Here is an 18,095-nt window from a genome sequence, read left to right on the forward strand (position 1 = left end):
CCTTTCAAGCATCGGCCAATGAGGAGGGCGGTGCGCGGAAGCGGCGGGGCCGCCATTTTGCGGCGGGGGTGCGGCGCGGAGCGGGGCCGCCCTGAGGGGCGGGGGCGGGGAGCGGGGCCGGCTGCTGCGGCTCCTCGGCGCGGAGCTTCCGTGGGGCGGCCGAGAGGGCCCTCTGCCTCAGGCCCTGCCGGCAGCCGAGGCGGTGCTGCCGCCGGCGTGTCCCTAGGAGGTGATTCCCCTCGCCGGGTAGCACGGGCACAGCCCCGGTGGGGGGAGCGCCCTCTTTGTGTGGCTTTTGGCCAGGCAGCGCTGGCCCCAGCTCCTCCGCCTCTGGCCGCCCGCGGCGAGGCAGGCCCACCGGGGCCTCGCGTGGTTTTTTCCCCGCCAGTGCAGCTTGGCTGAGATGGAGTTAGGCTGTCCCTACACTTCCCTCCCTGTCTCTGAAGCCAATTACTCCATCAAAAGAGGAAGTCAAATTAGTGTGATGGTAGTCCTTGATATGTGTTAGCTGATTTTTTTTTTTTTTTTTGGCAGCTGCTATGTCCCTAGTGCCTGCAAAAGGGTTTTTAAATTAAATTGTTCTGATGTTTTTTTTCTGGTATTGAACTAACACTGATGAGTTCATAACCACAGGCTGGCTTGTTGCTTTTTTTCTTTCTGTTTAGAAACCTTAGGGTTTCATTTCTCCCCAGTTCCCTGAGGTCCCTCAGTCCTTCAGCAGTACATGGTCCTTGTGATTTGGAAATTGTTTGGGCTAGTTTCTGAAATTTCTTGATGTTCCTTTTCAGTTGTGTGTTCTTATCAGAATACCTCTCACCTCGAAGAGGGAACTGCTTCTGAGCTTGATGCTTTCCTGACCTATCTGTGCTAGGTCGCCACGTTAGCCAAACATTGATAAGAGGGATGCAGAGAGCTGCCAGAAACTCTGTGTTGGTGGAAATAGGCTGCTGTTGTTGTCAAATGGCTTGGAACACAATGTGCTGCTGTGAAACATCTACCAGCTCCAAAACAGGGAGCTGGGAGGCCTGGGGAGGCCTGGAGATTTGCTGCAGTGGGTTTCAAACACTGCAACCATTTCCCACAGGAGACTTCATTCTCTGCTCTCAATTTCTGAGCCCAAAGTGGAGTCTATCCTTCAATCGACACATAAATGAATGGGCTCTCTATATGGGTAATTTGGTACATTTTAATGACCTAGGATATTCAGATTAGGCGTAATGAGCTAATGGTGAGTTCTGGTTTTAACACTTTGTTCACCTCTGTTGCAGTAAAATAGGCAGTCAAGAGTGTGTCTCTGTAACAGTCATTTAGTGCCTCTATTATGCTTAAAGTGGCCAGCTACCATAAAACAAGAAGTTTAATCTGTTCTGGTTCGTACTGTATTTAAGGTGTAATATTACTCAGCTGTATCACAGCAAAATAAGTTTCTGCCTTCCCCCTGCAGCAACAACATTGTCTTTGTTGAAGAGGATCGTTAGAGGTTGTTGCCTGAAGACTGTAGCTGTTGGGAACTGTAGGTAGAACCACTGTAGGTGTCTACTGTGCCCAATGTACTATAGGTGACATCAGAAATGGTTTCCTAGCAGGTTTACTTATGTAAATACCGATACATGGCACACACATACAGACATCCATGGGTGGATCTCAGGGAATTCTTATTAACCAAAATACCTTTTACCAAAAATTTCTTGTATTTGGAATGCTTTTTGGATTCTTTACTTTTTACCCTGTCTGCTAATATTTGCGAACGGTGAACAGAAACACTCAAAGAGAAAAATGAAATTAAAATGCAAAGTTTGTCAATTTGAGTATTAGTCTTTGAGGGGCTTTGTAGTTAATAGATGTAAATGAGGTCAAAGAATTTTTATATTTGTTGTGAACTCACAAGTTCAAAATCTTTGCTTGTGCTACTTATAAAACCAAATTATGAATTTGTTAATATTATGTTGGAAAAGAACTGGTATTCCCAAATGATCCTGCTCTTGATGTCAGGAGCTAGGGAGCAGGATTGGGGAAGAAAAGCGCTACCATACAGCATGCATAGCTTGTAGCAACTGCTGAAGCAGATCTTAAAGCTAAGGTCTCATTTAGATTTAGTCTCAAACATGATGGAATTGCATGAGAGTATAATTTGTCTTCCTGCAGCCTCTTGATATAATTGTAGATGGGCCTTAAAACAAAAGAGGGAAAAGAAAAAGAACAGAATGCTACAAGTTCATTAAAATTTCCATGAAACTGATGATAATGAAAGATTTACTGCAGGCAAGTAGGAAAACCTTTCACATGTATTTTCCAGGCTGCTTTTAACAGGCTTCAGCACAGATTTGCAGTGTCTGGTGTGAAGGAATAAAGAAATCAGGCATGACCAAGATGCTCAGCTAGGCGAGGATCCTTGCGCAGCTTCTCTTCAAGAGCAAGGTATTTCTGTGGCGCTGTCTGCTTTTCCCTAGAACAAGAAGGTGGATATCGGAGGACCACTACAGCAGGACATAAAGTAGAATATTTTACAGAATACCTCCAGTGCTGAGTTCCTGGGGGACTGACTTGTAGACCTCCCCTGGGCACTGTTCTCGGGCGGTCGTTCCCAATACCTGTTGAGTCTCAGCGCTAGAATGTGGATACGGAACGAGGTTTCAGAGTAATGGGTGAGGAATTCCTCCTCCTCCTCTGCGCTGAGCCGATTCTGGTTTTCCTGAAACCACCGGTCCTTCTTCTGCAGCTCTTCCACCGCCTGTTGGGGGAGCAAGCAACCAGAAGTCAGGGAATTTGAAAGGAGAGCAGGAGTAAAGGCACACAAAAGTGCAACTCAGAGTTCAGGAAGCTGAGGTGAAGGAAACCATGCATCAGAGCTGGTTTATTTTTGTGGGAGGCAGTGAGTTTGAGATGAGATCTCAGAGCAAGAAAACAAGGAGAATCAAAACACATGGAACAGCAAGAGGCAACAAAACCTGAATGCATTACCTCACTATAGTCAAGAAGTGCTGGAGAACGAAATCAGCTCTGATTGAGATAGGGACTAAATTTCACACTGTAGCTATTTTGTTCTTTGATTTCACATGCTAATGACAACAATATACAGGCATGTTTCTGACTCTCTTAAAGTAAACAAAGGAGCTTTGTTTCTTGCCTGCTGCCACAAAGATGTGTGTTACCCTCCTGCCAGTGCAGAGGAGACCAGTAACATGCACATCCTGGAGCAAGGCTGGGAATACCTTTTCAAAGCGAGCCTGGATGATGTTAGCTTTATCAATGAGACGATGCTTAAAATCAGTCAGGCACTCATCTGTGATGCACAGGGCCTGCACCTTGGTCATTTTCCCTCTGTGGCCAATTCGAATAAGGAAAGGTGCCAAGTAATCCAGATCCTGTTCCTCTTGTCCCGGGACCTCATCCTGCATTGTGTTCTTCTGGAGGGGAAAGGTCAAAAAGAGTCATGGTACCGTTTACCTGCTTTCCCAAACACCTTGTGATAAGGCAAAATAAAAGCAAAGGCCAAAACTCCTCCTTGCCCCACCCCCCCACCCCCCCCCCCCCCCAGCAAGGAAATAATGGGTTTTTTTTCCTGTAGTTTGATCAAAACTGCTGCTTTACACACAAACACTTTCCCAGTGCAGTTTTTATCCTGGACTTTATTTTCTATCGTATTTTTTAACATTTCTCCTAATTTCCTTGATTGTAGAGACGTTTCTTACACAAAGCGTGTTCTCTACCAAGGTGCAAGAAGGGCTCTACAAAATGCACTTGTATTTGGACAGAAAGAGATTAAGACACAGTATTTTAAGCGATACCAGCTTGGAGGCTGGCAAACAGCTAATTCTTGGATCTTTGCCCCTATTTGTGTTTCATGCCAGAAGTCCGGCATAAAAAACCTGGTATCACCTTTTATAACCTCTCTATTCAAGAAAGCTCAGTCTAAAAAACATTCCCAAGAAGCATCTTAGAGATCTTGAAAAATTGCAAGTAATTATTCTTGATTCTGTTTGTATTTGTGCAGAACATTCACAAGGTATCAATTCCTCAGCAGAGACTCTGGAACAAAATTGGCTTTGCAAGTAATAATGAAAACAAAGAAAACAACATATTCATATCACACAAAGAACTGTATATTTGCCTAACAAAATGAGCCCTGGCTAGAAAGATGCAGTCTGGATTCCATTATCACACTCCCCCATAATCCCTGTTATCAACTAATCTTTGTTAATTATTTTCTTTATTAACTAAACAAAATAAAACAATAATCTTTCTAGGTGATGTGAGTTTTTCCAGAAATTCAGAAGGTCATCGCATGATCACGTTTTATTTTCATGGGAAGTCAATTGAAGCTGTGCTGACTTACACCTGCTAGGGATTTGGCACGGTGTATTTTAATGATACTAAAAGCTATTCAGAGATAATTCCTCTGACAGAAAAAGCTTACTCTGGATTTCTTTGTGTACATGTAATAAATACTGGGATTAATGAAGTCTACCTACCATGGCTTCATACTGCTGTCTTCTCTTTTCATTCCTTTCTGTATTATAAATTGAAACTGACAATTTAACATCGCTTTCTTCATTCTCACGGATCTTCAAAATATTTAACACCTTCCAAAAATTCAGAAGAAAGACCCCTCAGCTTTTCCACAAAATGTCAGTACTTCTACATGCTTGACCTGCTAACAGAACAGATGCTGCATACAAGAACTGTAGCATAAGGTTAAATATAGAAGAGCTATACAAATATGTTCACATTCTGCTGATAGATCAAGCCGACAGTGGTCTTATTTTTAGATCGCTGCTCTGTATGAAATTCTTGAACACAATTACTGATATTATGTGTTAAAATCGTCTGGAGTGATAGTCTTGCCACTACTTTTGAAATTGCAGCAATAGCTTTAGCTTATTTATTGTCTTAACAGGATACATAGCAGAAGCAATGTGAATATTTTGGCTGTTGATACATCAAGACTGAGAAATTTGGCAAGGTAGTTTATGAGGTCACAGTGAACTAGCTTCAAATTTCTGGAAAAAAAAATAAAAAGGATTTTTGCCATCTCATTCTTATTACTAGTATTCTGTGCTAATATAGTTGAGCATTCCCTCTCCTTCAGGGGCTCTTCTTCCTCACAAAAACACTTAAAAAAAAAATCCAATAGTTTTGCCTCCATCTGCTAGAATGGTTCTACGTATCATGAAGCATTTACAAAAACTTCTAAGAACATGGATTTGTTACACTGGTCACAGTGTGATTAGCAGTACAAGCAATGTATTTTATGAAGTATTTCCCTGCAGTTGCTCCCACAAAAAGTCACTTCAATATTTTGGATAGGCCTTCCTGGAAATGCTTAGCAACTAGATACAACATTACATACAATATCCTTTCTTTTTGGTCTCCTTCCCAGGCAAAAGGCAGATATGGTTCCAGATGCCCCAGTTCGTATGCTGTCATTTACTCTCTGAAACTGTCCAGCGAATGAGGAGCAAGAGCAGGAGCTAGAAAGTGCACGACCCTCCATAAATATATTAAAGTTACATCTTTACTGAACAATGGGTGGGTTGCAAGCTCGTTAGTTCCGCATGGGCACCAGATTTGTGACACCAGTTTTATTTTTATCACAGCTTATGCTGAGGATGATTTGGCAACCAGTCAGCTGAAACTGTTTCCATGCCTGACCAACTTTGACAGGTTGTGGACACCTCCCTGTTACCTCTGCTTCAGACTGACAGACTTGTTGCTTCAGCCGCTTCTCTTCCTCTATTAGCTCCTGCAACAATTTGTACAGATGGAGCTGCTTCTTGCTTTTCTCCGAGGACCCTGCCTGGAAGCAGATAAGCTTGTGAAAAGACAGCAGTGCTCTCTGGGCACACAGGACCAGGTACTCTGCTAACAGAAATGGGCACAATTCCGCTGTAGTCAAAATTGTGACACTGATTTCCACCACTGAAACATCCAACCCACGGTCAACAGCGTATATTAGACTTCATTTTGATTTTGAGTCAATCAATAATGTGAGCCAGATGGCATGCCCTACACTTTGCTGATGCTGCTGTTGTTTGGTTGGAACCAGTTTTGCAGGGTTAGAGATGAAAGCATGGCACTCCAGCAATTGCATTCTGTGTATTCTCCCCAGTGGGAAATAGAAACTTAAAAAACCCATACATAATATTAAAAAATCCTCTATTTGCAATCTCTCTTTGGTTTTCCTAAGTGTAATCGCACAGCGTCACTACAGAATTTACTGGCAGACTTCTGTCCCTGGTTACAGACTCACATCAGTGACATTAATGCAGTGACACACCCCCCCCCCGAATGAGAGAATTTGGCTTAATGAGAGCACTCCACTTTTTTTTTGGAGTATCTTTTATTTAAGGCGATCTATCCATCAGCAATGCATTAAGCCTCAGCATTTTGCTCTGCATCTGCAGCGTAAACTCTGTAAGATTTAAGCAATGTGACCCAGAAGTCCATGGCAGAATTGAAGCTAGGACCCAAGATGCATGCTTCTGCTTTTCTGCTGTAGTCTCTTCTTCAAGAGAGAACAGCAGAAGAAGTTTCAGTTTCCCCATCATGAATCCACAGGACTGGGTCCAACAGCTGCTGAACCAGCATCCTGGAAGATCCCAGTGGCTGTGTCTACCCTGCCTGATGACCAGATCTGGGAAGATGACCTCAGGCATGGCTAGAGCAAGCCTTTCATGCTACACTGCCTCCGGTGTGCCCAGTCACTTCCAGCATGGCAGTGCATCTCCAGGGGCATTTGTGTCGTCAGCCTGGAGGCTGCCTGTGAGGGGGGTGTGCAGATGGAGCAGAGGGGCAGCAGGGAATATGTCATGCTTGTAGTTCTTCCAGCTGACACTTCACCTTCCCTTTGTCTCTCATGATCTAGAAAAACTTCAAAATATAAGTGGGTTTTCTTCATACCTGGTATGTGATGCACATTTCTGGGGTCATGAAGATTTCATTTCCTTTCCTATCACTCTCTGCCTCTTTGAAGAAATCCTTCTTTGAGGCAGTAATGTATTTATCCTTAAGGTGATATGTCAGATGGATCATCTCCTCTGTGATCAGAAAGATACGTTCTGCTACATCTTCATCAGCAGGCTTTTCTAGGTTTCTATGGAAACACTCCTTGATTTGCTAATGGGGGGTGAAAAGAGATAGAAGCAGGTTAGACAACACAAAACTGGCAAGATTTGCAGAGTTGGGTAAAAACCCAGAAAAGCCAGTGTAAACATTGGGCTTTTCTGCCTGGACTGTGATGGCATCTCTTGGCCAGTGGTCCCACTGTTCTTTCCTGTGCCTGAGAAAAAAAAGCACAAAGCTGCTTAAAGCAGTACAGTATCCTACTTGTGGAGCTGAGTATGCTCTCCAAGCTCAAAGTTAGCTTGGGATGCATCCCTGCCAGAGGCAACTGCAGGAAGCAAGGTATTTTGGAACACAGCAAAGTTCCCCACATTCCCCAACATAGGGAAGGAAGAATGGAGCATGTCAGGTGCTGGTCCAAAGGCAAGCTACTGCATGGCTCTGTCTTGGCAGGTGAAGTCTCTGAGCCATACTGCCAGGCACCAGATTTCCTGCCTCTTCTGTTCTCCAAATCGGACCTGACTAGAGGAAGGGATAGATTACCTGCTTGTAACAAATCAGTGATGGGACGCTTCATCAGGAACCTAAAATTTTATTAGTTTGGGGTCAGAACATGAAATAATTTAACTAGTTTTGAGTCTTGTGAAAATTGCATTCCAAAATCATAGTTTTTTCTTTCCCAAGTCTTAGTTTCCTAGTTTCATTCTAGCTGCTCGGTGCGGTTTGTGACAACTGGTCACGCTATAGCTGTCAGGCAAGCAACCGTGAGGCACAGCAGCTGAACAAGGCTTGGACGTCCTATCTGGACTCTTGCCTTGGCTGTGTCCACTGAAAATGAACCTAAAGCCCTGGGCAGTATGTTTTGCATCGTATAAATATCACAGTGACAGATATTTTTCTGTTCCTGCTTTGCCCGTACCACTAGAGGCTGGGAGTTCGTTTCAGTTCTGGTGCCAGCCAAGTGTATTTTCTTTCCTCTTTTGCAAAACTGTATGTACCGGACATGCAGGAAGTCATCCCGCCCCATGAAGTACTCTGTCATCTCCGTAGCATTTTTAACACGTTTCTGGAGGCCATCGACTCGCACCTCATTGTAAAACTCCATTGTATGTTCAGTCTCTGGTTCCAGCAACATATAGGTGTGAGCTAAGGACATAAGAGAGAGTACATACATTTTCAGAGTTAGCAACCATAATACAGTGAACACAAGTGTGTCCAGAGGAAGTCTCATTTTCTTCAGCAGCCAATAAATACATGCAAGAGTGTAAGAAGGGAATGTTATCTCCTTACTGCTGTGCACCAGTATGCCACGGCCTGAGGACAGCAGGACAGCTTTGCAGGTCCACTGCCATCTTTACACAGTCAGGCAGCAGTGGGCGAAGCCTGGATGCTGCACTTCCCAAAGCAGGTGCAGCCTCTTGGGGTGAAATGCTGTGTTAGCAACAGATCTGATGCAGGACTTTCTCTCCCCCAGCTGCACAACACTGAGAGACCAAACATAATCATAAGGAGAAAGTTTCTACTTCTATCACCTCTACTGGTAAGTTATATTACCCTATATATGTGATAGGTATGTATTTTCCTTCTGTTATGCTGGGGGGAACACTGTCCAGGACTGGAAGCCAACAACTCAATTCTCTCCTTTCCACTGGAGACCATATTATTTCTCTAAGCCATTCAACCCAGAAGTTTGCAGCCTCCCAACTTGGGGCTATTGCCACTGCTAGGAGGGATACACATGAAGTCCCATCAGCTGCCCAGATGAGCTGGAATACCTTTAAGACCAAGGAGGTGTCCTGGGCTGAAGTACTCTGTGGTCAGCTGTGTCTGCTTATTCACTTCTCTCAGATCCAACATGTCTTCTCGGTTTTTGAACCACTCCTTCACCTCCACTGCTTCAGTACCTGGCAGGACACAAACTGTGTTGGAGGTGGCAAGATTCAGCTGATGAGCTCTCAGTGTCTGTGCAAGCACCCTGTGCTCCTGATACAACCACAGCAGACATCGTATAGTCACTGGAAGTGGCCTCGTGCACAGCGGCATTCTGTAGATTAATTATACCTTAAGAGCATTTATTCCTCTCCATCAACAAGAAGTAATTGGCTCAGGGGAAGAAGGTGGCATGGCGGTTGGCTACAGTTAAGCGAGAGAAATTCCATCCCAGATATTTAATGATAGTGTCAAGAGGAAAGGGAAATGAGATGGGGTCATTACACTATTCAGGAGGGCTGAGGACAGGACACTGTATGTCCAGTTAGGAATCTGCACAGCTTCTTGGACCAACTGTTGAGGAATAATGCTTTGGAGTGCAGAAATATCTGCAGTCCGTAGCTGCTGCTTTCTATGGCTCCTGTTGACACTAATGGGAATACGGATACTACTGGATCAAGTCAGCCTTCCATTTCTCCGAAGACTGAGAATCCAAGCAGCTGACCTGTGACACTGAACAGCCGCAGCGTTAGGGTGTAAAACGGATTCAAACTTTTGCAGGAACCCCCGTCAGCGGTGGAAGTTTCTGGGGCTTGACAGACAGTGAGCGTGATGAAGCATTTGAAGACGTGGTAGATAAGTCTCCCCCAAATGTGGAAGGCAGGTGAGAAAGCACAAGACAGATTCTGGCAAAAAGGGGACCGCCTCTCCCTTCCCATCAGCACACCCCAGGCCACGATTGCTCAGTGCATCGAGTGTGTTCACTCATCTCTCTTACAATCTAAGTCTGCATAGACAGTGAGGCGTTTCACCAGCCCATTTCCATTCAGGTATGGTGCCCATTTCTCCAGTTTTGCTTGCTTGTACAGGATCACCTTCCTCCCCTGGGAACAGCGGGTCTCAAACTCTGCAGTGGGCAAGAGAGGTGTCAGAAAAATTCACTCCCTTGTACTCAGGCCCAAGGAAAAGAATTCAAGAAGGAGTAAACCGCGGTCTAAGGGAAACCGTGCATTTATTGATCGCATTCAGCTGCCAGTAAAGCTGTTCAGACCCTGCCTGTTGTGCTTATTAATGCTATAGTAGTATAATAACTTTTTTCTCTCCCAAGCAGACGTGTGATAATGTAGGGGCAGTCCCTAAATCCATCCCAGGTAAAATCTTTCAGCTGGCAGGGAAACTGTGTGTATGTGGGGGGTGTCTCTCTGCAGGGGGTTCCTACCCAGTGCACCGAGGGCAGGCACTCAAACCAGTAGCTATTGCTGCCTTTGCCTACTGCGCTCTGCTGCTGTACCTTGCCTATCCTGAAGGGAGAACTCTTGAGTGCGATACGCAGATGTCCCTATCCACTAAAAGGCTAGCTGGGGGGCAAGCAAAAGGCAAAGGAGGAGTACATACCTCTGGGAGATATCTGAATTGGGGCTACCCATGACGGTGGCATGTCAAAACTCATGCCTTCCTCCTCCTTTTCCTGCTGAAACAGAAGCAGAGATTTGCATTTTTGGCAGCTTCTCTTACTGTGCCAGGAGGCGTTTTGGTTCTAAAGAATGTGGTGCAGTGTTCAGAGCTCAGCTCGTGCGAGGCTGTGCTGGTCCTGGGGAACACAGTGGCACAGTTATGAGAGCTGTGTTGGTCACAGCCTGAGGACAGAGGCAAGCAGCACGCTGCAGCTGGCATGGAAGGAGAGATTTATTGTATCCCCACACTCTCACTAGTACACCCCTACTCAAGCCTAATGAAATTATTTTCTTCTGGCTAATGCTCATGCCAGACAGGGGATGAATGTGACAGCTGTCATTCAAACTCATGACCAGCTTGTTTTACATAGACCACGGAGGGCACTTTGCTCCCCGGTTATGGGCACAGGCTGAAGAGAGTAGATAACAGTAGGGAACGTACTGTTACTGGTGTTCCTCCACCCTGCTGTGCTGGTGCAACGCCTGCTTTGTCATGATGTGTTCTCCCACCAGGACAACATATCATATTTTGCCTCCAGTGCACAGCACATTTTGGTATATTAGAGTACATACATTCTTTCTACATTTGGCAATTCTGCCTATCAGCCAGGAGAGCAGGGTGCTGACCAGCAGAGAAAGAGTGTCCAGAAAAATTTCAGTTTGGATTTTATTTTTTTCAGTTATTTCATCCCAAAGGTCAATGCACTGGTGGCCCACAGAGATCCCTAGCTACTTAGGACACCAGAAGTACCACTTGAGGTCCTGCTTCAAAAAGCGTAAGAACTATTCAAGATTGAGAAGGAACCTAACGTGTCAAGCAAAACCTAGCTCTAGCTAAGAAACAGTGATCTGACCTGGAGGGCAGCAGGCAGGAAAACACATGCTGGCCTACGAACACACCAGTTTGATACATCATCCCCACTGCACAAGGGCCATCATTTGGGTCACTCACTATATCATCCGTGTCCCCGTCAAGTAACTCCTTTTCCTCCTCAGCATCTGGGAGCAGCTGAAGAGGCTCATTGGTCCCCGAAAGCATAACTTCCCAGCGGATAGCGTCACTCAAATCAAAGGTGAGATCCTAAGACACACAAAAGAAGCCCAATTAACTACAGGACAGTCTCAAGGGCCTGACACTAAACTGAACACTGCTTCTGCATGTCTGCGGTGCTCTGCACCTGGCTGGGTGCCAGAGAGTTAAAGGACTCTAGACAGGCTCTGGATCAAAGAGAGGTGGGCTCATCAGAGCCTTGGCTGGCTGGTGGGACTCCAAAGACTGCCCCTGTGCCTAGAGGGCTGTGGACCCCTTTCCTCATGATGTCTCTGCCACACGAGAAGTTGTTGCTGGAAATGCTTCTGCCTCCTTCCTCAGGGCATGCATGGCCCCAAGGTCAAGTTGCTCTAACTCAGACCCTCGCCTCCCAGACTTTATGTCAGCTGGGGAGGAGCCGAGGTGTGGGAAGAGCCTAACCAAGATCTTTCCTGCCTTGAGCCATGCTTGACAGGCTCAGAACATCCTCTGCCTTAAAAGCTGTGGTTTGAGAGAATGGGTGTCCAGCCAGCCTTAAAAGTTGATATTCTAACACTGTAGGGGATTAACAGGCGTGATCCGTATTTGCTAGCTCGGGGCCTGGGATGTGCTGGCGTAGTTCCAGAGTCTGTGTAATCAGAGCAACGTGACCAGAGCCAAGACAGAGAATGGTTAAGGGGAAACTGGGATCATCACTGATCTTGGACATCCCCAGGACTCAGGTTAGCCCAACTGTCCCTCCCAGGCTCAGCGTGCTTCAGGGCTCATTACCTTGCAGCCGCTCCAGCAGTCCTGCATGTTCACCCAGTAGTTCCTGTGGTTCCAGACGCTCTCGATCCCAAGGAAGCACTCATCCGTGGTGCTGTGGCTGTTTCCCGTGAAGGGGTTGATGAAGAAGGTCTCGGGAACCTCCCTCTTCCCAGACAGAACCAAAACCCATGCGTGCACCCGTAAGCCATACAAAGGGTCACGCTTGGGCTTTTCCACTTCCTGTAGCGCAGAGGACAGAGCAGCAATTATTACCATTTTATTGCCACTTTAGTCCAACGCAATGGCAATCTTATTCTCTCCTCTGACCACTTCTAAAGATCTCCAGGCACTTAACACTCTTCAGAAGAGTGAGGTAGTACCTACCCGGTACATATTCCTGTGCCAGTACACACTGTGTTCCCAGAGGCCAAGGGCTCATGGCCACAATCAGGGTTGTGTCATACTTCATGGCAGAAAGTGGCGACCTCCTTTCTTTGGTCAGCTATTACCTGTGTCTCAGCTCTTGCTCCTGGAGTTTACAGTGAGGTGGACCTCATTAACTCACCAGGACCTTCTCATCTTCTCTTTCCTTGTTCTTTTGAGCAGCCTCGGTTTCTGCTTTCTTCTTGGCCTCCTGCTGAAGCTCAAACTTGCTCTGCAGGTCTGGTGGGGGCTTAACTCTGTACTTGTTGGACTTCTTGATCCCCTCTTTTGGTACCTGCTGCCACAAAAGCAAGGTATTGCTGTGAAGCCCGGCAGAGATCAAGAGAAGAGAGAAAATGTATGGATTACAGGTACCTTCCAGTTCCCAACCCTTGGCAGTTTGCAGTATTAGACCTGATGAACAGGAATTCAGTGAAGCCAAAGAGGCCTCCTAAGGAACTGTGGAAAATCACTCAAAAGATCCCTTTGGTGAGGTCCCTGCTTAGTACAGACTAAAATCTGAAGCTGTTCCCCGTTGCTCAGCTCTGGAGCTCACTGGAAATGAACAGACTGAGCATGCATGCTGAGCTCCTCCATGGTTGCTCACTACAGGTCTCACCTCCTGTGGCTTCCTGAGCAGTGGGCACAGCTCCAGAGTCTTGTCCAGGGTGCATATCTCATGGGTGGCGTACCCGTGCACGCAGTAGGCATCATACCCAGCCCCAATCAGCATGGAGCACAGCAGCACGCTGAAGTCAAAGCAGTTCCCTCGCTGGTATTTCAGAATGGTGGTTGGGGAGTACAGTGAACTGGGCTGGAAAGAGAGAGATGCATGTTCTCAATGCTTGTCTTGTGAAGCTGAAACACCAAGAAGAGAGCAGGAGAGAGATAGGGCATCACCCGGATCCCTGGGCTCTGCACCCATATGGAATCAGTTATATACAATTCCTATATAAGCCACAGACCCCAGAAGTCCCCACCAAAGTGATCTGGGGAAACTCTGACCCCAAATCTCGTGGCAAATTTAATCATCGGGAGATGGGCAGGACAACCTTGCCAAACTGCTGAAAATCTAATGCTAACCACAACTCAGGAGTGGGGCTTACTTCCACCTCTAGCTGGTCTGCCTGCAGCGTTCCAAAGAAAATGACCCACAGTCTAAATCATAGTTCAAAGGAGGGAACATATTCTCTTCCGGCCCTCACCAGGCAGCAAGCAAAGGGATCAAAATGCACATACTGCATACAGAGAGGTTCCACATAGTCTACTCCCAGATCTCAGACATCACCTTAGATTATAAAGGCAGTCTCTGTCTGCTAAATGAACATACGTTCTCTATGTTCACAAAGTGCCAGAGTTCCTCTTGTGACCCTGGGACACACTTGGTCAACATGGAGCTGGTATAGATTGTTTGGGGCACTCTGCAGGGCATCAGCAGTCCTTGCTAGCAAAGAGTGTTCTTCCTTTGCCCTAGCTGATTCATGCCAGCCAAGAATTTGCCACAACTCTGCTGTCATCCCTTCTTGCCAGTCTAGAAATCTCCCTTCAGCCACCCCAAAATATCCCCAAAACTGGGACAGAAACACTGAGGTCAAGCATCATCCCCTAGGCTTTATGTACTCCTTTGTTCCAAGGCGTCTTGCTCTTTAGGATGGGAAGTTGTCAGCTGTTGCAACCCACAGCAGACCAGCTGGTCATCTGGGGTGCCTGAGAGCAGGGTCAGGCCCAATCTTGTAGAAATGGTGCTTAATTGCTTGACAGGTACAACACTGTACCTGTACTGGGATTACAGGTCCAAACAGAGGGTACAGGGCCTGGGAAAACTGGGGGGTTGCCTAAGTAATGAGGGGATGATGGAGGGGTCAAAGACCTTTGAAATCCCAGCCACTGGGGTTTCCACATCATGTCCTGCTGAGAGGCCCTTCAGTCACCTCCATTATGGGTGTGTTTCTGATGGGACTGCAGCACCTTTCTTACCGGTGTGATAGGGGACTTGAGGAGCTCCATGGTGAGGTAATCAGAGACGAAGCTGGCACAGCCATCCCAGTGGTACAGCTCTGTGTAAGGCAGCAGGGTTGGCCTCACTGTTGTGCTCACAAACTTCTGCATGGCAACAAGAGGACTTTGGTTAGCCAGCAGATGCCTGGCAGAGTCTCCTGTCCAAAGCCACCCCCTGGATGTTGCAGCTCATATTCAGGACCTCCCTAGAGCACATCAACAGCGTCAGTAACCCTCTTCACCTGTTCTGAGATGGAAACTGCATGGGGTTGAGAGGCCATCTGCCTGTCCGTGGCTAAAATTTCAAGCTCATCTCAGATACATTACAGATGCAAGCCAGTTGTCTTAGTTTTCAAGCAAGACAAATAGCTACTGCCCTTTCCAGCTTTTATGTGTTCCAGCATTTTTTGCTTTGTATGTTAATGATATAATAAATGTTGGGGAAAGCTGGTCCAAAGTAGCAATTCCAGAGGCCTGCAGGAGCATCAGGTCCAGAACTACACAACAGTTGTGCAGCTTGAGCCCAGTCCTAAACAAAACCAGACCACAAACTTCCACATTTACTTCCTTCCCTGTAACTTCTACAGAGTTCAGAATAAGACCTAGCTCTAGCTTTGTATCTGTGACTGAGCCTGAGCCTTATCTATTTCATGTGTTTCTTCTACTTTCGCTTATGTTTCTGTGGTCCTTTCTATTTCCCAAGTGTCACGCTGCAGGTCTGCGAGCTGCACGCAGCCTACATGGCACCACCACTGTGTGCGTGGTACAGTGCACTTGTGGATTTGGCCAGCCAGGGTGTTCTAGGGGTGCCGTGTGCCTGCTCGGGGTGCTGTGGGCACCACAAGTGGGTTTCCACTCCCTTTGGCCAGGAGGGAGGGCAGAAAGGACTGCTGTCCTTCCCCAGCATTCGGCATTAGGGAGGCCGAGTGCCCCCCCGCGCCGTGGCCCAGCCCCACACCACCCCATACCTCTACGCCACACTCATTGACAGGGTGGAGGAAGAGCGGCTTGCGGTCAGGGCAGAGGTGACTGTACTGCTGGAGGAAGTGGTCAGCGATGCACAGTAGCTTCTTTTCCTTCAGGGAATTTGTCTTGTACGACGACGGTAACTGGGACGTGTCAATGGAGCTCCAGTCAAAATCACTTCCAGGCCAGGAAGAGGCAGAAAGACATAGATAATAACCCAGAAGCAATTTGGGCAAGATTATCTGCTATCAAAACACGGCAGGGGCTCCCTGTTTCCCAGGGAAAAAATGGGGATCATATCCAAGGACATGATTTTGACATAGCCAAGCTTCTCTGGATTGATGGCAAGCTGAAATAAACCCAGAGGCTCAGGGGATCTTTATATAGTGTCACGATACAGCAGCAAATGAACGTACAATGAAGTGAGTTATCTTGTTTTACTCACACATGTCCCGTCTTGGACAAACACACCAGGCACATGAAACTCACTCACTCTCCTCCCTGTGCAAGGGGTCCACATGTGCCATCCACATGTGTGCAACCTCCCCCTGTACCCCAAACGGGCTGTCTCTGCTTATCCCAGTAACCGACAGACACACAGCACTTACGGTACATCACTTGGCACGCAGACGTGCTCCGCAGACACCTTTGTCTCCACATCCTGGAGGTTATCAGTGATCTCCGAACCCTCCAGCTCTTCTTCTTCTCTTTGTTCCTCTTCCTCCTTCTCCTCCAGGACCTCCATTCTCTCTCTACCTGAGCACTGCAGTAATTCACCCACCATTGTGAATTTAGGGGTGGGACTCAGATACACAGCAACACAGAAACACTCACATTCTGGCTGCAGTGATTCAGTATGTGAGCATGGCTGAGGCGGGCAGAAGTGTGGCAGTAAAGGGCGAGCACTAAATTTCAGTTTTGGGCTGGACTTGGTAAATAGGTGACTGCGTATTCCTGGCTGCCCCAAGCGCGGGGGAGAGTGCAGAGCTGGGGGAGGCTGCCTTGGTAGGGCACAGCACATCCCCAGCTTCAGCCTCAGATCACGGTGTGTCCCATGTTTCCCGTGCCCAGGTAAAGCCTGTGTCCCCCGTCCTGCCTGGGTGCTACCGGCTGGGAAACGGCTCCAGAAACCCGCTGGGCACCTGCCGAGGGCCCACGCCAGCCCCAGCCGGCTGCGCCGAGCCCGGCCAGCTCTGGGGCCTTGAAGGAGGGCGGGGGGGGGGGAAGTTTTTCAAGAGTCAGCAGCCTCCAAGGACAGAATGCTGTTTATGTGATTTATTTACATCTCAGGGAGGCTGGGGGCTGTTTGTTTCCCCCTCCTGGCGGTCACGCTGACCCCGTGAGGCGCAGACAGCGAGGAGGCACAGACCTTGGCTGGGGCCGGGGGGCGGGACAAGGGGCCTCCCGGGGCCCAGCGCTGCTCCCCCGGCCTGGGCACACGCCCGGCAGCCGCCCGCCCCCGCCGCCCCCGGCTCACACGGGTTCCCCTGCCCCCCCCCCCCCCCGCGCCCTCCTCCCGCCTGCCGGCCTCACCGCCGCCGGCCTCACCGCCGCCGGCCTCACCGCCGCCGGGCCCGCGCACCATGGCAACGCCCGCCGCACCGGGCCCGCGGCCTCCTCCCGGGCCTCCCTCCCGCCGCTTCCCCCGGGGCCTGCCCAGCCTCCGGGCCCCCCCCCCCGCTCCCCAGCCTGGGCCCCCCCCGCTCCCCCGAGGGCTCCTGCCCGCCGCTGGCCCCGGAGGGGGACGGCGCGTCCCTGGGAGCGGCCCCCTCCGGCCAGGAGATTTTGGGGCGAAATGAGAGGGAAGCGGCTAAACCCTGCCTGCTAGGATGGCTTTGCCAGCAACCCCTTGGAGGCCAAAAGGCTGCTCTTAAACTCAGGAGTTTCACTATTTAAAACAAAAACAAAAACAAAAACAAAAACAACAAAAAAACCACAAACAAACAAACAAACAAACAAAAAAAAAAAAAAAAAACCAAACACGAAAACCACCAAAAAGTCCCACCGCCCCATCCCTCATACTTTTCCTTTGTTGCTTTCTAAGCCTGCGGGCTGCACTGCCTTTGCATTTCTAAGCGAGTCTGCGCAAGCTTCTGTCCCGTTTAATTGCTTTGTAAAATACATAATGGAAAGCAGAGATGCTCACTCAAAAGCTGGCAGCGAGGGATGGCAAGAGGCCTGTTTCCAGGTTTGGTGTTTGTTTTTTTTTTAATTGATAGTTCATAAGGCTGTAAGCAGGGTCAGGTAGTAACATTTTTGTTTTCTGGTTTTCATTGTGGTTAGGAAAAAAAGGGACGGAGCATGGATGTTCACGTTTGCTGCTATGTTATGGTGACTGTAGCAATTAAAGCTGTGAGGATGCACATAGTATAGTCAATATATGTCAAGAAGCATCACCTTGAGTGATTACTGCTATTTCCAGCTGCTTACTGCTTCTCAGACAAAGCGTGGTGGGACTAAGCCCCCATCCCTCCATCTCTCAC

The 18,095-nt window shown here is 47.9% G+C and overlaps 1 protein-coding gene across 8 annotated transcripts; it reads right to left on the reverse strand.

Annotated features, from left to right (window-relative positions):
* Nucleotides 1-2,218: 2,218 nt before the first annotated feature.
* On the reverse strand, nucleotides 2,219-16,789 carry DRC7 (dynein regulatory complex subunit 7). Of its 8 annotated transcripts, none has more exons than XM_032992845.2 (17): nucleotides 16,221-16,786; nucleotides 15,615-15,789; nucleotides 14,626-14,751; nucleotides 13,268-13,462; nucleotides 12,791-12,943; nucleotides 12,247-12,465; nucleotides 11,398-11,526; nucleotides 10,387-10,462; nucleotides 9,770-9,898; nucleotides 8,838-8,966; nucleotides 7,982-8,208; nucleotides 6,901-7,116; nucleotides 5,687-5,797; nucleotides 4,473-4,583; nucleotides 3,213-3,407; nucleotides 2,592-2,731; nucleotides 2,219-2,446 (listed from the first exon to the last, which is right to left on the reverse strand). In XM_032992845.2, exons 1-17 carry the CDS (start codon nucleotides 16,631-16,633, stop codon nucleotides 2,356-2,358), a joined length of 2,835 nt encoding a protein of 944 aa, XP_032848736.2. In that variant the 5' UTR covers nucleotides 16,634-16,786; the 3' UTR covers nucleotides 2,219-2,355. The 8 variants fall into 8 exon arrangements, with proteins under 8 accessions (XP_032848736.2, XP_032848737.2, XP_032848733.2 ...); XM_032992846.2 differs by having other exon boundaries at nucleotides 10,387-10,459; nucleotides 12,791-12,946; XM_032992842.2 differs by having other exon boundaries at nucleotides 12,791-12,946.
* Nucleotides 16,790-18,095: the final 1,306 nt, after the last annotated feature.

The sequence above is a fragment of the Tyto alba genome, unplaced genomic scaffold (genome assembly GCF_018691265.1).
Source record: "Tyto alba isolate M040663 unplaced genomic scaffold, T.alba_DEE_v4.0 Super-Scaffold_26, whole genome shotgun sequence".
NCBI classification, from domain to species: domain Eukaryota; kingdom Metazoa; phylum Chordata; class Aves; order Strigiformes; family Tytonidae; genus Tyto; species Tyto alba.